The sequence below is a fragment of the Tachysurus vachellii genome, chromosome 13, assembly GCF_030014155.1.
Source record: "Tachysurus vachellii isolate PV-2020 chromosome 13, HZAU_Pvac_v1, whole genome shotgun sequence".
Taxonomy (NCBI): domain Eukaryota; kingdom Metazoa; phylum Chordata; class Actinopteri; order Siluriformes; family Bagridae; genus Tachysurus; species Tachysurus vachellii.
This window is the reverse complement of record NC_083472.1, coordinates 7402479-7417818: the sequence shown is the minus strand read 5'-3', so window position 1 is coordinate 7417818 and position 15340 is coordinate 7402479. Positions and strand designations below refer to the sequence as shown.

At 37.4% G+C, this 15340-nt stretch overlaps 1 protein-coding gene across 1 annotated transcript in view; it reads left to right on the top strand.

The window, feature by feature from the left end:
* macrod1 (mono-ADP ribosylhydrolase 1) overlaps positions 1-15340 on the top strand; it is a 69009-nt gene that overhangs the window by 31524 nt on the left and 22145 nt on the right. The window contains exon 4 of the mRNA XM_060885369.1: positions 7356-7385. Within this exon, the coding sequence (XP_060741352.1) occupies positions 7356-7385 (30 nt within the window). The remainder of the gene's footprint in view (positions 1-7355; positions 7386-15340) is intronic.

The following is a 15340-nucleotide window of genomic DNA, read 5'->3' as shown; positions in this document are numbered from 1 at the left end:
GTGAAAGTTTCCACAATTCTACTTGAAGATGTCCACACGTTCTAAGTGAACGCTTTCAGGCGTAGTGTGACAACGTGTTCATGCATTCAAATCCTGTGTCCAGCGAGCACTGCGTGTGAGAATGTCCACACAGTCCGTGTGTGTTCATGCACTCCAAGTGAGTGTCCACACACCACACGAATATGTCTGTGCAATTCACATGAAATAATGATGCCTTCTAGCTTATCGGGCACCACAGATTAGAAAACAGCCTATAAACATAACCACAACACTGATGTTTGTTCTGTTTTCATTGTTACGTTTGCTACAAAAAAATTTGTCACGTCTTGTTTGCTCTTTTATAACCGAACGCACTACTTTTTGATACCGTGCATATTTCCCCTTTTGACTCAAAATATACTTAAATTAGCACATGCTGTGCATCTGTGTGCAAGTTGTACCAAAAACAATCAACAGAGCTGTGCATCAAAAGGTGTCAGGCTTTATTGCATGCTAAGGAAGACATCCGCCATCCTTGAAATAAGACTGGCCTCCACAAGTTCCACTAACTCTGGACCCTACATCATAACGCTGAGAGGTCTATTACTTTTGCTGTTATATTTATCGCATATCGATTAAAATCGGGTGCTTGTTGATTTAAAGCATCGGTGGTGGAGGTATTTGTACGAATTCAAGCTCTTAATTATTGAAACTACAAACTATGGATTTAAACACTGATATATAAAATGCATGTAATAAGGGGTTAGGTTAGTAGTCTGGTTGTTTCCACTTATCAAGGCATAAAGTAGTACCTCAAACCATGCGACACTTGCCGTGTGATTTAGACACATATTTGTCTTTCAGGTCTAACACAACAGTTTTCTAACGGCAATCTATTTGCCTCAGCTATAATCAAGTGAATGGTGAAAAGCCAAATAGATGTTGTGGAAGACGAGTTTGCAGTCCTGCATCTATTTCATGCATCCCGTCTTATATTAGACCAGTGCTTCAACTGCCAGGCTTGTGGTTTTGCCACTTCAGATGTTGCTATCGCCCAGATGAATCGTTAAGCTGTGAGAGATTGTCCAAGAACGGAGTCAAGTGTTAGTGAATGCATATGTACTAAGTGGGAGGAAGTGACTATTAGGCTTGTATGTGTGTTAGCCAAAGTGTTGGCAGGGTTCTGGAGTGTCAGACACTAAGGACATCTGTTACTATCCCCTAGCACAGTGCATCTCACTCGCTCACTGTACTTCACCCACTCACCCCTGTGAAATGCTATTTTAGACACAAGAACACACACACTTCCACTCCATGCACATACACACACTCCACTAGTGGTGTACAGCATTTTTACCATTTTCTTGCATTTATTTTATAAAAATGACTTCTATTAGCATGCATGATATTCAATGATATACAAATGATTTCTATTAACATAGACAATTTCCTATAACATACATAATATCCATTAACCTTCAGTTATCCAGTAAAATACACACGATATCCATTAGCGTACACACTAATTTCTCTTAATTTACATACAAATTATATTTACATATGCGTGATTCCCATTCACATTATCATGCAAAAGATTAGTATTAATGTACAGGCTTACTTCCTGTTTGTATGCACTCAAACTTTAGAAGCAGAAGAAAAATCTTCATCTGTAATTGTTGACAATAGAATCTATATTAACAGAATTATTGTGCATGCCGTACAATTTTGGTTTTAAAAGTGGTACTGAACACACATCTGTTTAGCATTAGTATAGACTTTAAGCAGGAGGACAAACGAACAGATGTCACTGATATTTTGCAGAAGAAAACAACGTAAATGCTCAGTGGAGAGATATAAAAGGAATATGGTGTAGAGAGGGTGAACCTAGAGCAAAGACCTGTCATCAACAATTTATTTGAACCTACAGCAACCCCCTGAAATCAGCGAGCAAGCTCGTCACATCACTGTTACTCTTTGAGCATGCTCATCACATCTGCTTGTTAAGCCTGAGCAGTTTAGAGACACGATTTACCAAGTGTGTGAGCAGGCACAGCTGCTCTGACATTTTTTGCAGCATGTTTTACATGAACCACAATGAATCTTATAATGTGAGTACAGGTAGAAAAAAACAGCAATAACGCTGTACCACAAGCCAGTTTTTTGAGCACCAGCCAATGAGAGAATGAAAAAACTCAGTGTAAGGTGGAAAAAGCCAAAATAACTCATGGAGAAGCTCCATGGTGTTCAGGTGGACCCAGGAGTTGAAAAGGCTGGTAAAGTTTTGGCAAGAGCGGAATTCTTATATTACATAAGCCAGAAATGCCCGATCTCTCTTCTATATTTTTGGATATTTTCTTTTAGGGTTTTTTTTCCCCCAAGTGACTGAAGAAGCGGCTGCAAAATACAGCTCATATTAGTTCTTCGATTCAGATTTTGTATGTCTCTATGTGCATGTAACCCTTGTTAATTCCTGACTAACTAAAAGTTTGCATATGTAAAAAATGTCGAACATTGCAAATAGAAAGAATTTATAAAAAAATAAATAAATAAATCCATTTGCAAGTGAATATGGCAGGTCATACTTAAAAGTGCAAAACACAGGGTGGAATCAACATAAATTGATTGGTTTAACACACAGTGCGATTTTGCTAAAGCATGAAAATCACATTCTAGGTTTTTGATTCTAGGATTTTGATAAGCAAAATGTAGTTAACTGTCCAAAGTACAATATAAGGCCTTTTCTTATGACCTGGCTGAGTAAACTGAAACCTCAGGGTTTACTGATAAAAGCCCTGAATGCTCTGTAAGATCTAGCAGCTCATTCCACACTAACACACTAACACACGTTCAACACGGCATGCTCACATTCTCCATTCTATCTGTTCCTGTTCTCTTTCCACCACATCTTCAAATCAGACTATATCATGTCATTTTCTTGTGGCTGGCGTTCTCGTTCACTCTGCTCTTCTCTACCTGTGTCACTCAGTCTCTTTTGATGTGAGCGCTTTCTACCTTTTGCTCTTTTCTTTTCTCCCTTTTTTTAAAATCTTGCTCGCTGTCCATCAACTGTTCGTGTGTATAGGCTTGTTTTTCTATCTTTGTGGGGACCAAATGACCTTAAATGAATTGATTTTTACAATACATGCATTGTGGAAGGTCCTTGTCAGGACAGAAAGACTAATCTGTGTGTTCTACCTGAAATGATGTGGCATTCATTTTTAGCACTTTTGCTGTTTCTAAAATGTTGCTTCTTTCCCATTTAAGCACATACTCTTCCTGACACCCTCTCACTCTCTCTCATCTCTTTATCCTGCTGTCTGTCTTTCTGCTTCCTTTGCCTGGCTTTGTTTTTTTTTGTTGTTGGGTTTTTTTTTGTAATTGTAATCCAGATACTCTCACTACTATTTTTATTCTTTTTTCCTTTTATTTGATCTTTTTTGCACTGGGAAGAATGTTAGGGGCTTTCCTTTCTTAACCTTGTCATTGACGTTAATGTACTTTCTGTCTAAGGGGGATTGTAATAGATTGGAGTAAAGCGTGTGTGTTGAACACGTCAACATGTTCAATCTGATCATGTCGTTTCATCTCACTAGGCTGTGTATGTGTGTGCGTGCGTGTGTGTGTGTGTGTGCATGCACGTATGAGCGAGATCTTTATGATATCTCTGCCACCCTTCTCCTGGGTACAGCTGCACATACAGGGTTCTGGCAGATGGCAAATCTCTCTCCCTGGGGTATCAGGGGCAAACCGCCTGCACTCATCTTCTCCCTTACTGTTTCCCTGCCTGTCCTTTCTCATGCATGTCTGATCCCTGTTCCTCTTCACTAGTAGTTTTTTTTTTTTGACAGACAGCACAGAGAGGCACCACCACTGGCAAATTATATCCCTTCTCTCCGTTTTTCTTTTTTCTTCCTCTCATTCTATTATGTCTCCCCATCAGTTCTCTTTCTCTCCCTTGTTCCTTTCTTTATTCCTTCCTTCTTTCCTTCCTTCATGCCCCCCTTTATTTTATTCATTCTCTCTTGTTTTACACTCCCTTCTTCTCCAGTTCTTTCTATCTTTCTCCCTGTTTCCCTTCTCTGTGTAATTAAATAAGTAAATAAGGTTTCAGTATAAAACCTTTGGGCTTTGACGTTGCTATGGTTACCTCTCCATCCACAGTGTTTTCGTGTGTGTGTGCCTGTGTGTGTCTGTTGAGTGTTTCTGAATTTGGTGATGTTTATCTTGCTTTTTGTTCTTTTGCATGTTTATTTACAGCCTTGTCTTTATTCAGGTGTACAATGCTATAAAAAGCTCTTTGATTTTACTTCCATGGCCTGGGTTTAACAACGCTCTGTATAAAGGCATTGCTGACTGTTTGGTTTATTCACTGTGTGCACAGATATAATGAAATTCAAATGAGAGACATTTAATCAACTATCAAATTGCTCATTTGTGATGGAGCTGTGCAGTCTAGTCATAAAATGTTACTTACTGCACACAGCCCTCCTCCAGCTTCAGGCGCTGCCTCACATACAAACCTCCATCAGTCTCAGCAGGGGTCCAGTAATGCCTGTTTACTGATATTATACTAGTGGTCAAGAACCGGTTTGAGTAATTTTCCCTTGATTACAGTTGTCTCTTTGCCCTGATTAAGAAACCCCTAATCTTGGTTTAAACCATGCTGTCCATTTGGTTCAGCGTTAAAGTCCCAGCAGTTCATCAGTGCATTACCATGAGTATGCTCTCAAGAACTCTCATTGTCTACCAAGCCTTTATTATATCTGATTCTAGTAAACTGTTGGCCTCACAATTATCGCTAAAATGGTCATTATGATAACTGTTGATGGTGGTGTGATTAACTCAGAAGATGAATCAATGTAATGGAGCTTAGTGTTCTTGCACAAAAAGCCCCAAAATACTTTGTAAAAATCTGAAAAGTTATTTGTTGTCATACAAGTGACAGAACAAGTCTGAACATCTTTTTATTATCAGATATGTATCTAAGCATTATGGTCAGTTGAAATAATATTGACATGGGTTTCCTCCATCCTTCCTTTCCCTCTCATTTCCCAAAAACTGATGTCCCATCCAGGTCATGTTCTCACCTTGTGTTCAAAGTTCCCAGGATTTTCTGTACCTTGTTTAGCACCATGTACTCAATCCATCTTCATCTTCAGTAGCCACTTTATCCTGGTCAGTGTTTTGGTGGCTCTGGAGCCTGTCCTGGATACACTGGGGTTGAGTTGTACATCCAGGATGCAGTGCTAGTATACTGAAAGGCATCATTCACCCTTTGCACATTTTTACAAGGTGGGTAGAAACCCAAAAGGATCAAACTGCAAACCCTGGAGCTATGAAACAGCAACATTACCTGCTGCACCATCATACCTCCTGCCTTCAATCTAAACCCCATTCATTTTCATTAGATAAAAATGAAAGCCTTTGCAGAATTGTATGCATGCCAACATATGGTAGTTTGTGAATAAAGATGCAGTAGATTGGTTGTACAGGTTCAGTAACCAGAAGGACTTCCACAGAGTCATTGTTGATCCCATGAGCAATGTCCTTCACCCTCAACCACTCAGGCCTTAGATGCCAAAGCAATAAAAGTTAGTCCAGTATTTGATTTGATAGTATGTTTTGTATTGACCAGGCTCATCCATTGTATATACAAAACTGTGGCGTTTAATCCTCAGTGAGCCGCAGGCAGGGTACTGTATCCTGGCCCTAAGGTGCTGCTCTGTATTGCTAAGTTCTCCTTTTACCAGCTGTACACTCTAAGGAACACCGGTCCTGTCTGAGCTTTTTCTACACCCGAGGTGGCATTTACACAGAAAATGCCAACATGCTTCACCAAACAGAATGATGAGATTTTAGGGACATGAGCACTACATTGGTAATTTAACACCAGTCATCAAGAGACTGTGCTTAAGAGCCCCAGCATATTCATAGATGCTCAAATATTCATGGCCTGCATGTAAACAAGAAAGACAGCCATTTTATATCCCTTGCATATGGGACTAGGCGGTATGAGAAAATATTAAAATATGTGGACACCTGACCAAATAAAACCATATGACATCTCCATTGCTGAGACACTATTTCATTAGATTTTTGGTTGAAAAGACCATTAACACATTCATTCAGTGTTTGAGTTTATCTCAAAGGTGTTCAGTGGGGTTGCGTTCACGGCTCTGTACAGGACACTCATTTACTTCCACTCCAACCTTTGCAAACCATGGCTTTATGGGCTTTGCTTTATGCACAGGTGCATTGTCATGTTGAAATAGGTTTGGGCCACTTAGTTCAATTGAAGATAATTTGTAATTCCACAGTATAAAAAGACATTGTTTCCCGCCTCCACCTTGTGTGTGTGGAGTTTGCATGTTCTCCACGTGCCTCGGGGGTTTCCTCCAGGTACTCCGGTTTCCTCCCCCGGTCCAAAGACATGCATGGTAGGTTGATTGGAATCTCTGGAAAATTGTCCGTAGTGTGTGATTGTGTGAGTGAATGAGAGTGTGTGTGTGTGTGCCCTGCGATGGGTTGGCACTCCGTCCAGGGTGTATCCTGCCTTGATGCCCGATGACGCCTGAGATAGACACAGGCTCCCCGTAACCCGAGGTAGTTCGGGTTATCAGCCCATAAGCTGATAACCCGAAGGTATAACCCGAGGTAGTTCGGGTTATTTTAGCCCATAAGCGGTAGAAAATGAATGAAAAAGACATTGTAGGTAATTGTGCTTCAAATTTGTGACAACAGTTTGTGGAACATCAACATATGGGTATAACGGTCAGGTATCCAGATACTTTTGCCCGTATTGCGTAGATAGTAGATTTTTTTTTTACTCCAAATCTGTAGCATTATTCAGTATTTCCAATCTGAGACTAAACAAATATTATTCTGAAGTGTTTACTCTAGAGTACGTGTAAAAAAACGTGTTATCAAGATGCTTTGTTTCTCACCCACACGAAAGCATAGACTGATTTTTCACCTCCATCATCCAACCCCAACCTTATGAATTAGTCTGGATTCAAGTCTTCTTTGTTTATAATCTGAATTGTTTTATGCTGCTGCTTTGCATACTGTAGTTGTAGAATTATTATAGGTTTAAAAGCCCAGTCTAACGTGAACATTTCAGAAACAGGCTGAAGCATTTCAACCCAACTAAAGAGTGATGACACAGACTTTTGAATGTACTATTTAACATTCAGGTCAGTGCACAGGTAGCCCAACCTTACCTTAATCCTTATGGGCTAGAATGTCTCATACATTTTTCTCTCTTTAATCTGAACAGTAATCATATTGGTTACAGGCGCTGGGCTGGAAAGCCCAGTATTTGTCATTCTGAAAAGTTTTTCCTTAAACAGTCTTCTGTTTTCTGTTTGTCATTTCAGCCAACAAGACCCTGCTGGGCGGAGGAGGGGGTGAGTCTCTTTATTCTCTGTCATTTTCAAAGGTGGAATAAGTGAGAGGGAAAAATTCAAACATTAGAAAAGAAAGTGTTTGGGTAAAGTGGGATGAGGGTGAATTATCGGAGAAAGTGAAACAGCAGGAGGAAACAAAAGTGAGAAAGAGGAAAGAGAGCTGGAGTGTAAGTGAGAAACAGAACTTGTGTTTTTTGTGTGTGTGTGTTTGTGTGTGTATGCGCATGCTGCTGTGTGAGGCTGTGTTTTACACCTCTCTTTGACATTAGAGGTGTATTTATATAAAGCTAAACACACTTTTTTGAGGAGCAAAGGAATGAATCAGAGTCACAGGAAAACCTCTGCGACCGATGGTGCAACCTGTTGCCATATAGCATATACACATTTGCTTCCACACTCACACAATCACTCATTCTCTCCAATACACAGCTTGTACAGCTCAAGACAAAGTTGGACAAAACAAGCTTGACAATGTTGAACTACTGCGTGTGTGAGACTGTCAATTTTAATTTAACCTTCGGTTTTAGTGTCAGTTTGTAAGTTTTTTCTAGCTTGTTATATTTTTTAATTATTAAAAATTGTAATAATATTCAAGTATTTTAGAAACATGTGTAAACCTGCTGATTCATGCAGTTCATCATGCCAAACCAGGTCAAACATGTTAGATAATCAAACATTAGAAAGGGGAAAATTTGATCTGACAGCTTATGTCACGTATTCATTGCTTTTTGTTTTTTGCACCATTCTGTATAAATTTTAGCATTGTCCCGTGATCAGATGTTTCTGAAGTCCTCAAACCCGCCTATCTGGCAGCAACACAGACATCAGTTGTTCCTCATTCTGGTGTTTAATGTGAAATCTTGACTAAAAATCTTGACCCATTGCTCTGCTGCCAAATGATTGGCTGATTGCATATCTGTAATATAGTCAGGTATAGATGTGTTCCTATTAAAGTGGATGCTAAGTGTATAATTATACATTAATTATTTTAAGGATTACTTTAAGATTATTTTCAAATTATTTTCAAATTGTAAAGCTATCTATGTATCCCCTTGGTTTTTTACTTGGCACTAAAAACACACACACATGCTGTTTTTGTGCAAGTTAAACTTCACAATATGCCCAGACTGAATTTACTCTCTTTTTGCCAGCCGCCAGGTCATATCATGCAGACGTTGCACCGGCAAAAAAAGACAGAAATCAGTTCATGTCTGCTAATTTTATTCTGGCTGCTTTTGAAAGCAATACTTTCAATATCTATTTCTTTAAATTCATTTAATTCTCGTATAATATTATATTTCAGTTTAGTAAGGAAAGGGGGAGTTTCAGACATAATCAAATGATGAAAAGGAAATGGATTTTTAGATGAATCATTTGGTTTCTTGACTAGATTCAAGCCTTTCCTTTAATAATATGTTAAAATGGCTCTTACCAAAACATAAATATCCTTCAGTTGTGTCTCAATTTGTCTACGCTTTCATCAGTAATGAAGGCATGTCTGTGCAGTCTGTCCTGCAGCTTAGCGAGATTTATTAAGCAGCCTGTAAAACAGACACGCTGACTAACCATGATAATAGAATCATTGCTGCCTAGATAGCTAAGTAAACCAGCCTAAGTGTATCAGGTTTATTGCCATGTTTACTAAGCCGACCTGTAAATAATAAAAATAATCTAACAGTGATATTAAACATGCGGATATTATGTACTCATAATTGTAATTGTAAGTTGTCCTGTTGTTTGCTTTCATTGTTTATGACTAGATGAATGACTGCGTGGATCAGTCGGTATAATCAGAATTAGTGTTGTGTAGTTAGAGACTGCATGTATTGGAAATTCTGTAATTGTTTTAAAAAAGAAAATCAAGTAAAACAAATCAGATGCATCTAAAGACCTAAAGGGATTACAATTACATTATTATTAATTACTTTGTTACATTTTTTTTAATATTAATTGTTAAAACCATGATCAATCTGAGCAGTTTTCTGAATTTCATCTAAATGAAAAGGTCAAAATTTCCTAAAGGTTTTTCATGGCCTCTACATGTCTAAAGCATAAGACTGGCATTTTGCAGCACATAAAGAGGTAAAAGCCGAGTGTCATTCATTCTACAGCATTACAAGATTGTGAACGTGGCAAAAATAACAATTTCACTACGGCTATACAGTATGAGCTTAACGGCGATGACTTGTGATTCATCTGGATTCATGACCTCTCATGCTGGCTATTATACAACCTCGCATATACCTTATATTTATAGGAAACAATGGAAGCTTCACGTCTATGTGAGGTACAGGATCATCACTTGTGAACAAATGAAAACATAAACACATGTTTTGATGTTCTTAATGTATTCCCATTGCATGTTCCAGTAAAATGTTTCCAGTTAAGTGAAATACTGAAGAGTAGGTGAGCAGTAAAGAGTAAAGTCAAGCATGTCTACAGAAATAGATATGGACAAACATATTTATTATATCTGCCTGGTAATAAAGAAACATTTGTCAGGAGGAAGTGCACTCAGTATACAAGCCTAGAAGCTTGTAGAAGAAGCACACTGACATGTTTTAGGGCTTTCATGTAGAAGCAATCTCAGCTCACATGTAATTGCTTTTATGCGTGGGTGTTTTTTTTTTTTTTTTTCTAAACAGGATTTTGAAATGGACAGACTGAAAATTATTGATGTTTCAGAATTGTGACTCATCTCTCTTTGGGAGAAGAATGATGACTAATTCAAGTTGTGGTAATGTTCCATAAAAAGAAAAACAGCTCTGTGTTTACCAGAGATGCCAAACAACAATGTGGGTGTTCGCCTCCGTGACTCTCACCTTAACCTTTAACTACATGTGACTTGCCCATGCCATGAAAGATCTTCCATACTACTTAATAATTTAGGAATTATTTCGAAGAGAGTCTTCACATTTGACTTGACACAGAATTTCATGTCTTAACAGTGGCACATATATTTAAATGTGCACATTCTATTGATTAATTGTAGTTATCAAAAGGGAAAAAATAGCATTATGCCCCGTTGAGGTTAATTTTACTTGTAGTGGTTAGAAATACACTGAATGCAGAGTTTTCATTGCTTAAGGTGATGTTATTTATTTGATGATGTTTTCTGTATTCAAATATCCATACTTTATTGTACCAACAACTCCTGAATAAATTCCATGGACTATCTCAGTGCATATTTATTTTATGCACAGGATTTAAAAGTGTAGAATACAAATTTGGTTTATTTATTGTAGACCTAAAGTTTTTTTGTTCTATCCAAAGACCACATTATGTCCATTGTTTATAAGCCACAATTTTAAAACTATTAAGTTCTGGACTGAATCAGTTCAGTTTTTAAGTCAAACGTGCTTAAATTATCAGACTAAATGATTAATAGAATAACATTGATAACACTGGCCTGTGTTTTCCATTTGTGGAATTATATGAAACAGTTACAGAGAACAACAGTTACAAGTATGTATATATGTCTATCTATATTTTCTGTACCATACCTCAGATTGCAGCACAGCGTTTAAACAGGTTCTTTAGCAGCCTACTGAGCTTTAGTACTGGCAGCTTCTGGCTGTAAGAATTCACCCGACTTGCACCCACAGCATCAGATAATCAATGCATACCATCTGGACAGATAAAACACGCGCACACACACAAACACTAACAAAAAGCATTCTCTTTATCCACTTCTCACCACCCAGCTGTTACCTTAAGCATCCGTACAATCCCCTTTCATATTTAAAAATGCAAGGTATCCATTTATGATTCAAGGTGGACATTAAATCTCCCCGGAAAAGTTTGGTTTTATTAAGCATCATTAAAATGTAATTTATAACATAAACAAATGTGAATTACAAGGGCTAAAAAGACAAAGTCTGGTAGCACAAAATATAACAGCTTGTGCATGGTGCATCGTAATAAGAAAGGTGAAAATCTATTCATCTGTTTTACAAGAAAGACCGCAAAAAGGATCATTTGGCACAGCTTGAGCAGATTCTGTTTTACTAACCACTTTATCCAACTTTTTTTATTAAGTGTCATGCCTTTCTACTAGACATGACAATTAATTTCTGAAGTAAAAACTAAATCGCTTCATCCATTTATCATGTATCATTATCATTTGTATAGCACTATTGTTTATCTCCTAATTTCTGTACAAAAATACCTTTTTTTTTTTTTTTTTTTTTTTTAGAATTTTCCAGAAATTTCAGAATTATTTATAATGATGTTCACTTAAAGCTTCAGACTTTTAGAAAAAGAATCTTTTGCTCAATGCATTAACATGAAAACACTACGTCACTATATTTCTCTATAATCATTTAATTATAAATACAGAATGTGAACTTTTAACATCAGACAGCTTCATGATTTTGATTGAAATTCCACTAATTTAAAAAAAACTTTTCTTTTTTTTGAGAATGACACTTATGTGTCACAGTAATCTCTTTGCAGCTCTGTACACTTGTTACTCTATATTAATTACGGGTATAATTGTAAGCAGTTAATATTGTGACAAGTATTGATTAGTGTTTAGCTATATCATGTTGTCAAAGTTCTCATGTTAGCTGACATTTGAGAGGCTAGGAATAAAGTCGTTGTTAATAATTAGTAGATAATATTTTCCAGCATTCCTTCGTGGAAGGAGCATTAACTAAATGAAATTTGATTTAAATTAACATCACTGTGCGACTTGAGTTCTTTTCTTTTGTGAATCTTGTGGTATTACTTTCATGTATTAGGTCAGTTAAGTAAAAAAAGTTTATAGTTTTTGAGTTTAACATCAGTAAAGATTCTGAAGCTAATTTTTGATTGATTTGAATGAGTAGTTACGCTGTTACGTTCGTCTTTTGGCACTCTTTTGTGCTGGACTTTTTTTATGTCTAGTATATGAGATTACCAGTGAATTCATTTCCACTCTTCACATGTCATTTCTCAGCACCTCTAGCCTGCTAACAAGACATCCTTAAAGCTCCAGTCTGACCAGTCTGTGGATGAATTATACTTTAGGCATTATTGATGTCAGAGATATGACGTATTTTTTCTTTTCAGTGCACTTTTCCATGTTTCCAGGCTGGTCATTAGATTTATTGTGGAGTGCCAGGATTTTTGAGCTGGTTGGTTGATTTAGGAGGATGACACTGATTGTATGTTAAAAGGCTTCTAACAGGGTTTTAATGAGTGGTTAATGTACACTGACAGTCCAAAAACCTGGAAGTTCTATTCTTTACAGTTTTTTCCACCATTTTAACCACAGCAAAAAACCAGAAGGTAAAAACCAGAATTAACAGATATCAATTAGTGAAGCCAATATTTTATTATGTTAAATGTCTATGTAACTATTTGTATTAAAGTAATTGGTATCGGGTCCTAATGGGAGACTTATAAGGGTTTTATTGCTTTAGTAAGGGCCTGAACACTTTATGGAAAATCATTTATGCTTGTAGAGAAAAGAGTTATGGACACTGCTACTTGTTATAAGACAACATGTGTTGTGTGCTTCAAATGCCTAATTAGAAAGATTCACATCTCATCCTTTTCCAATTAGATCTTAAGTAACTATTCAGTTCACGTACACCTGTTCCTCAGATAGATCATTTTAGTTTTTAATTTAATGTAATTACATTTTGTTTTATTTAAAATTGCTTTCAATGTAGGATATTCCAAATCAATGAAACAAAAATACAATTATGGTACACAATCCAATTTTCTTAGATAAACTATACTAAGCTGTCTGTTTGTCTGTCTCTCTCTCTCTCTCTCTCTCTCTCTCTCTCTCTCTCTCTCTCTCTCCAATAATCCAATGATCTTTTGCTGTTGTAGCTCATCTGCTGGTTAAGAAATACTCAAACATAAACCAGCATATCTGAAACCATCAATCATGCCATGGTCAAAAATCACTGAGATGACATTTTTTCTGCCCATGCTGATGGCTGATGTGAACGTTGCCTGAAGCTGCTTCCTGTATCTGCATGTTTTTATGCATTACAATGTTGCTTCAAAATTAGCTGATTTAAATAATTTCAGAAACATCTAGGTGTACATTTCTTCCTAAAAAGTAGTGCTCATTGAGTGTATAATAAGAAATTAAGCGAACATTTAGATTTCCAAAAGAATTTTTTTTTTTACAAGTCCAGTTCCAGTCTCATTCGTTACAGGATTAAATCCATTATTGTTTTGCACCATTTTTTGCCGCTATGAATCTGATAATGTCCTGGGTATCAGATCAAATCTTCCATTTTGATGTGTAATAAAATAAAATTCTTTAATGAAAAATGGAAATGTAGGTGAGAAAACAGTGATAATAAGCAGAAGCAGACTGGATTGCCTGTGGAGGAGAAAACAGTCTGTTTTTTCTTAGTAGTTGGTCAGCACTGTAGGTTACTTATTATTGTGAGAGTGTGTGAAAGATGATTTCTTCTGTAGCTGATGGAAGTAGAGTGCTGTGCAAATAAACTGTAATTTCTTACTGTGTTGACTCAGGACTTTGGGGTGTGAGTGTGTAACTGTGTGAGTGTGTGTGTGTGTGTGTGTGTCCGTGTGTGAGTGAGTGTTAAGTGCCTGGCTGTGAGGTAATCAATACCTGTGATAAATCTCTGCTTCACATTTTTACTCATCAGATCCCCCCCCCCCCTCCCACACACACACACACACACACACACACATACACACAAACATATACACCAAAAGACAAATGTAGAGCTGCACTCTGTTGTATTGATGTGGGTTTTATGCAGTCTCTGAAACACAAAGCTTCTGATTTAGTCCTGACCATTACCTCACTGTCCTTTCCTGCCATGTCACCCATCTTTAATTTTTCATCCTTCCTTTTTTCACTCTACCTCTCTACCCCTTCATCGCCCTCTGCCCTTCTGCTCCTTCTCTTGCCAGAACTTTAACACCTTTCTCAATTTAATTCCCTGTTTTTTGTCACCTGCGTTCCGACACACACCTTCCTCATGTTCTTCACACACTCTCTCCAAACCACACATTTTCCCTTTATCTTTCTTATTCTCTCCTCTCTTAGATTTTCTGTAACACTCTGTCTATTCACGCACCCTCTTCTCCCCTGTCCTTTCTTATCCTCTCCTTTCTTTTCAGCACACTCTTTCCCAACACTTTCCTCTCTCCAGTTCACGCCACTCCTCTCCTCCTTCTTGTGCTCTCACACCCTCCCTGTTTCTTTGTCTTCTTCACTCTTGAGGTTTATTAAGACCTGCTGAACCTGGGTGATAATTAGCCAGGGACAGACTATGCAGCAGAAGAGTCTCTTAGCATTAAGAAAGAAAAGAGAGAAAACAAGGGTAGGATAAAAAATGGACAGTGACCCTCAGGTGTAGTACACACTTGTGTGGGGTGTAGAGTAAAGGATCCTCGTATAATTTGGTCTTTCTTGTATGTGATTATAAAACCATGAAGTTAAGTTCTTAAGGTCAGTCTGGTGTTAACTGTATAAACAACTGTATGTACTCTTGGTCTTGTTCTCTTGTATAAATGAGTTCTCTTGGATCCACTTCAAAGTGCTTATTCTTTGTTACTGTTTTATTTGGATAGACAAAATAAGAGAAAGAACTGATGTGTATTTTGTTTTCTTCAATTAATAAAATGAAACCCTGGAGTTCTTTTAGAATATTAAAGTGAAGCACCTCATATAGCTGCTATATAAATATATAATGCTGTATAATTTTGCGTTACCTACCTTGATACTGCCTTTAAACTAGCCACTGATGTTGGCATGGCTTTAAAAGTGCAATCAAATATTAAAATGTTCGCAATGTTGCATCATTCACAGAGCCGTCTCGTCTAGGATTATTGTGCTGCTGAGATAGTCATGTTGTTTAATTTGTGCAGTACTAGAATTGCTTAGAGCAGTTTAACCAGCAAGTGATGAATCAGTGAAGACTGAATGATCTCCTGCTCGATGGTGTGATCCATCAGCAGAACAATGCAGATGA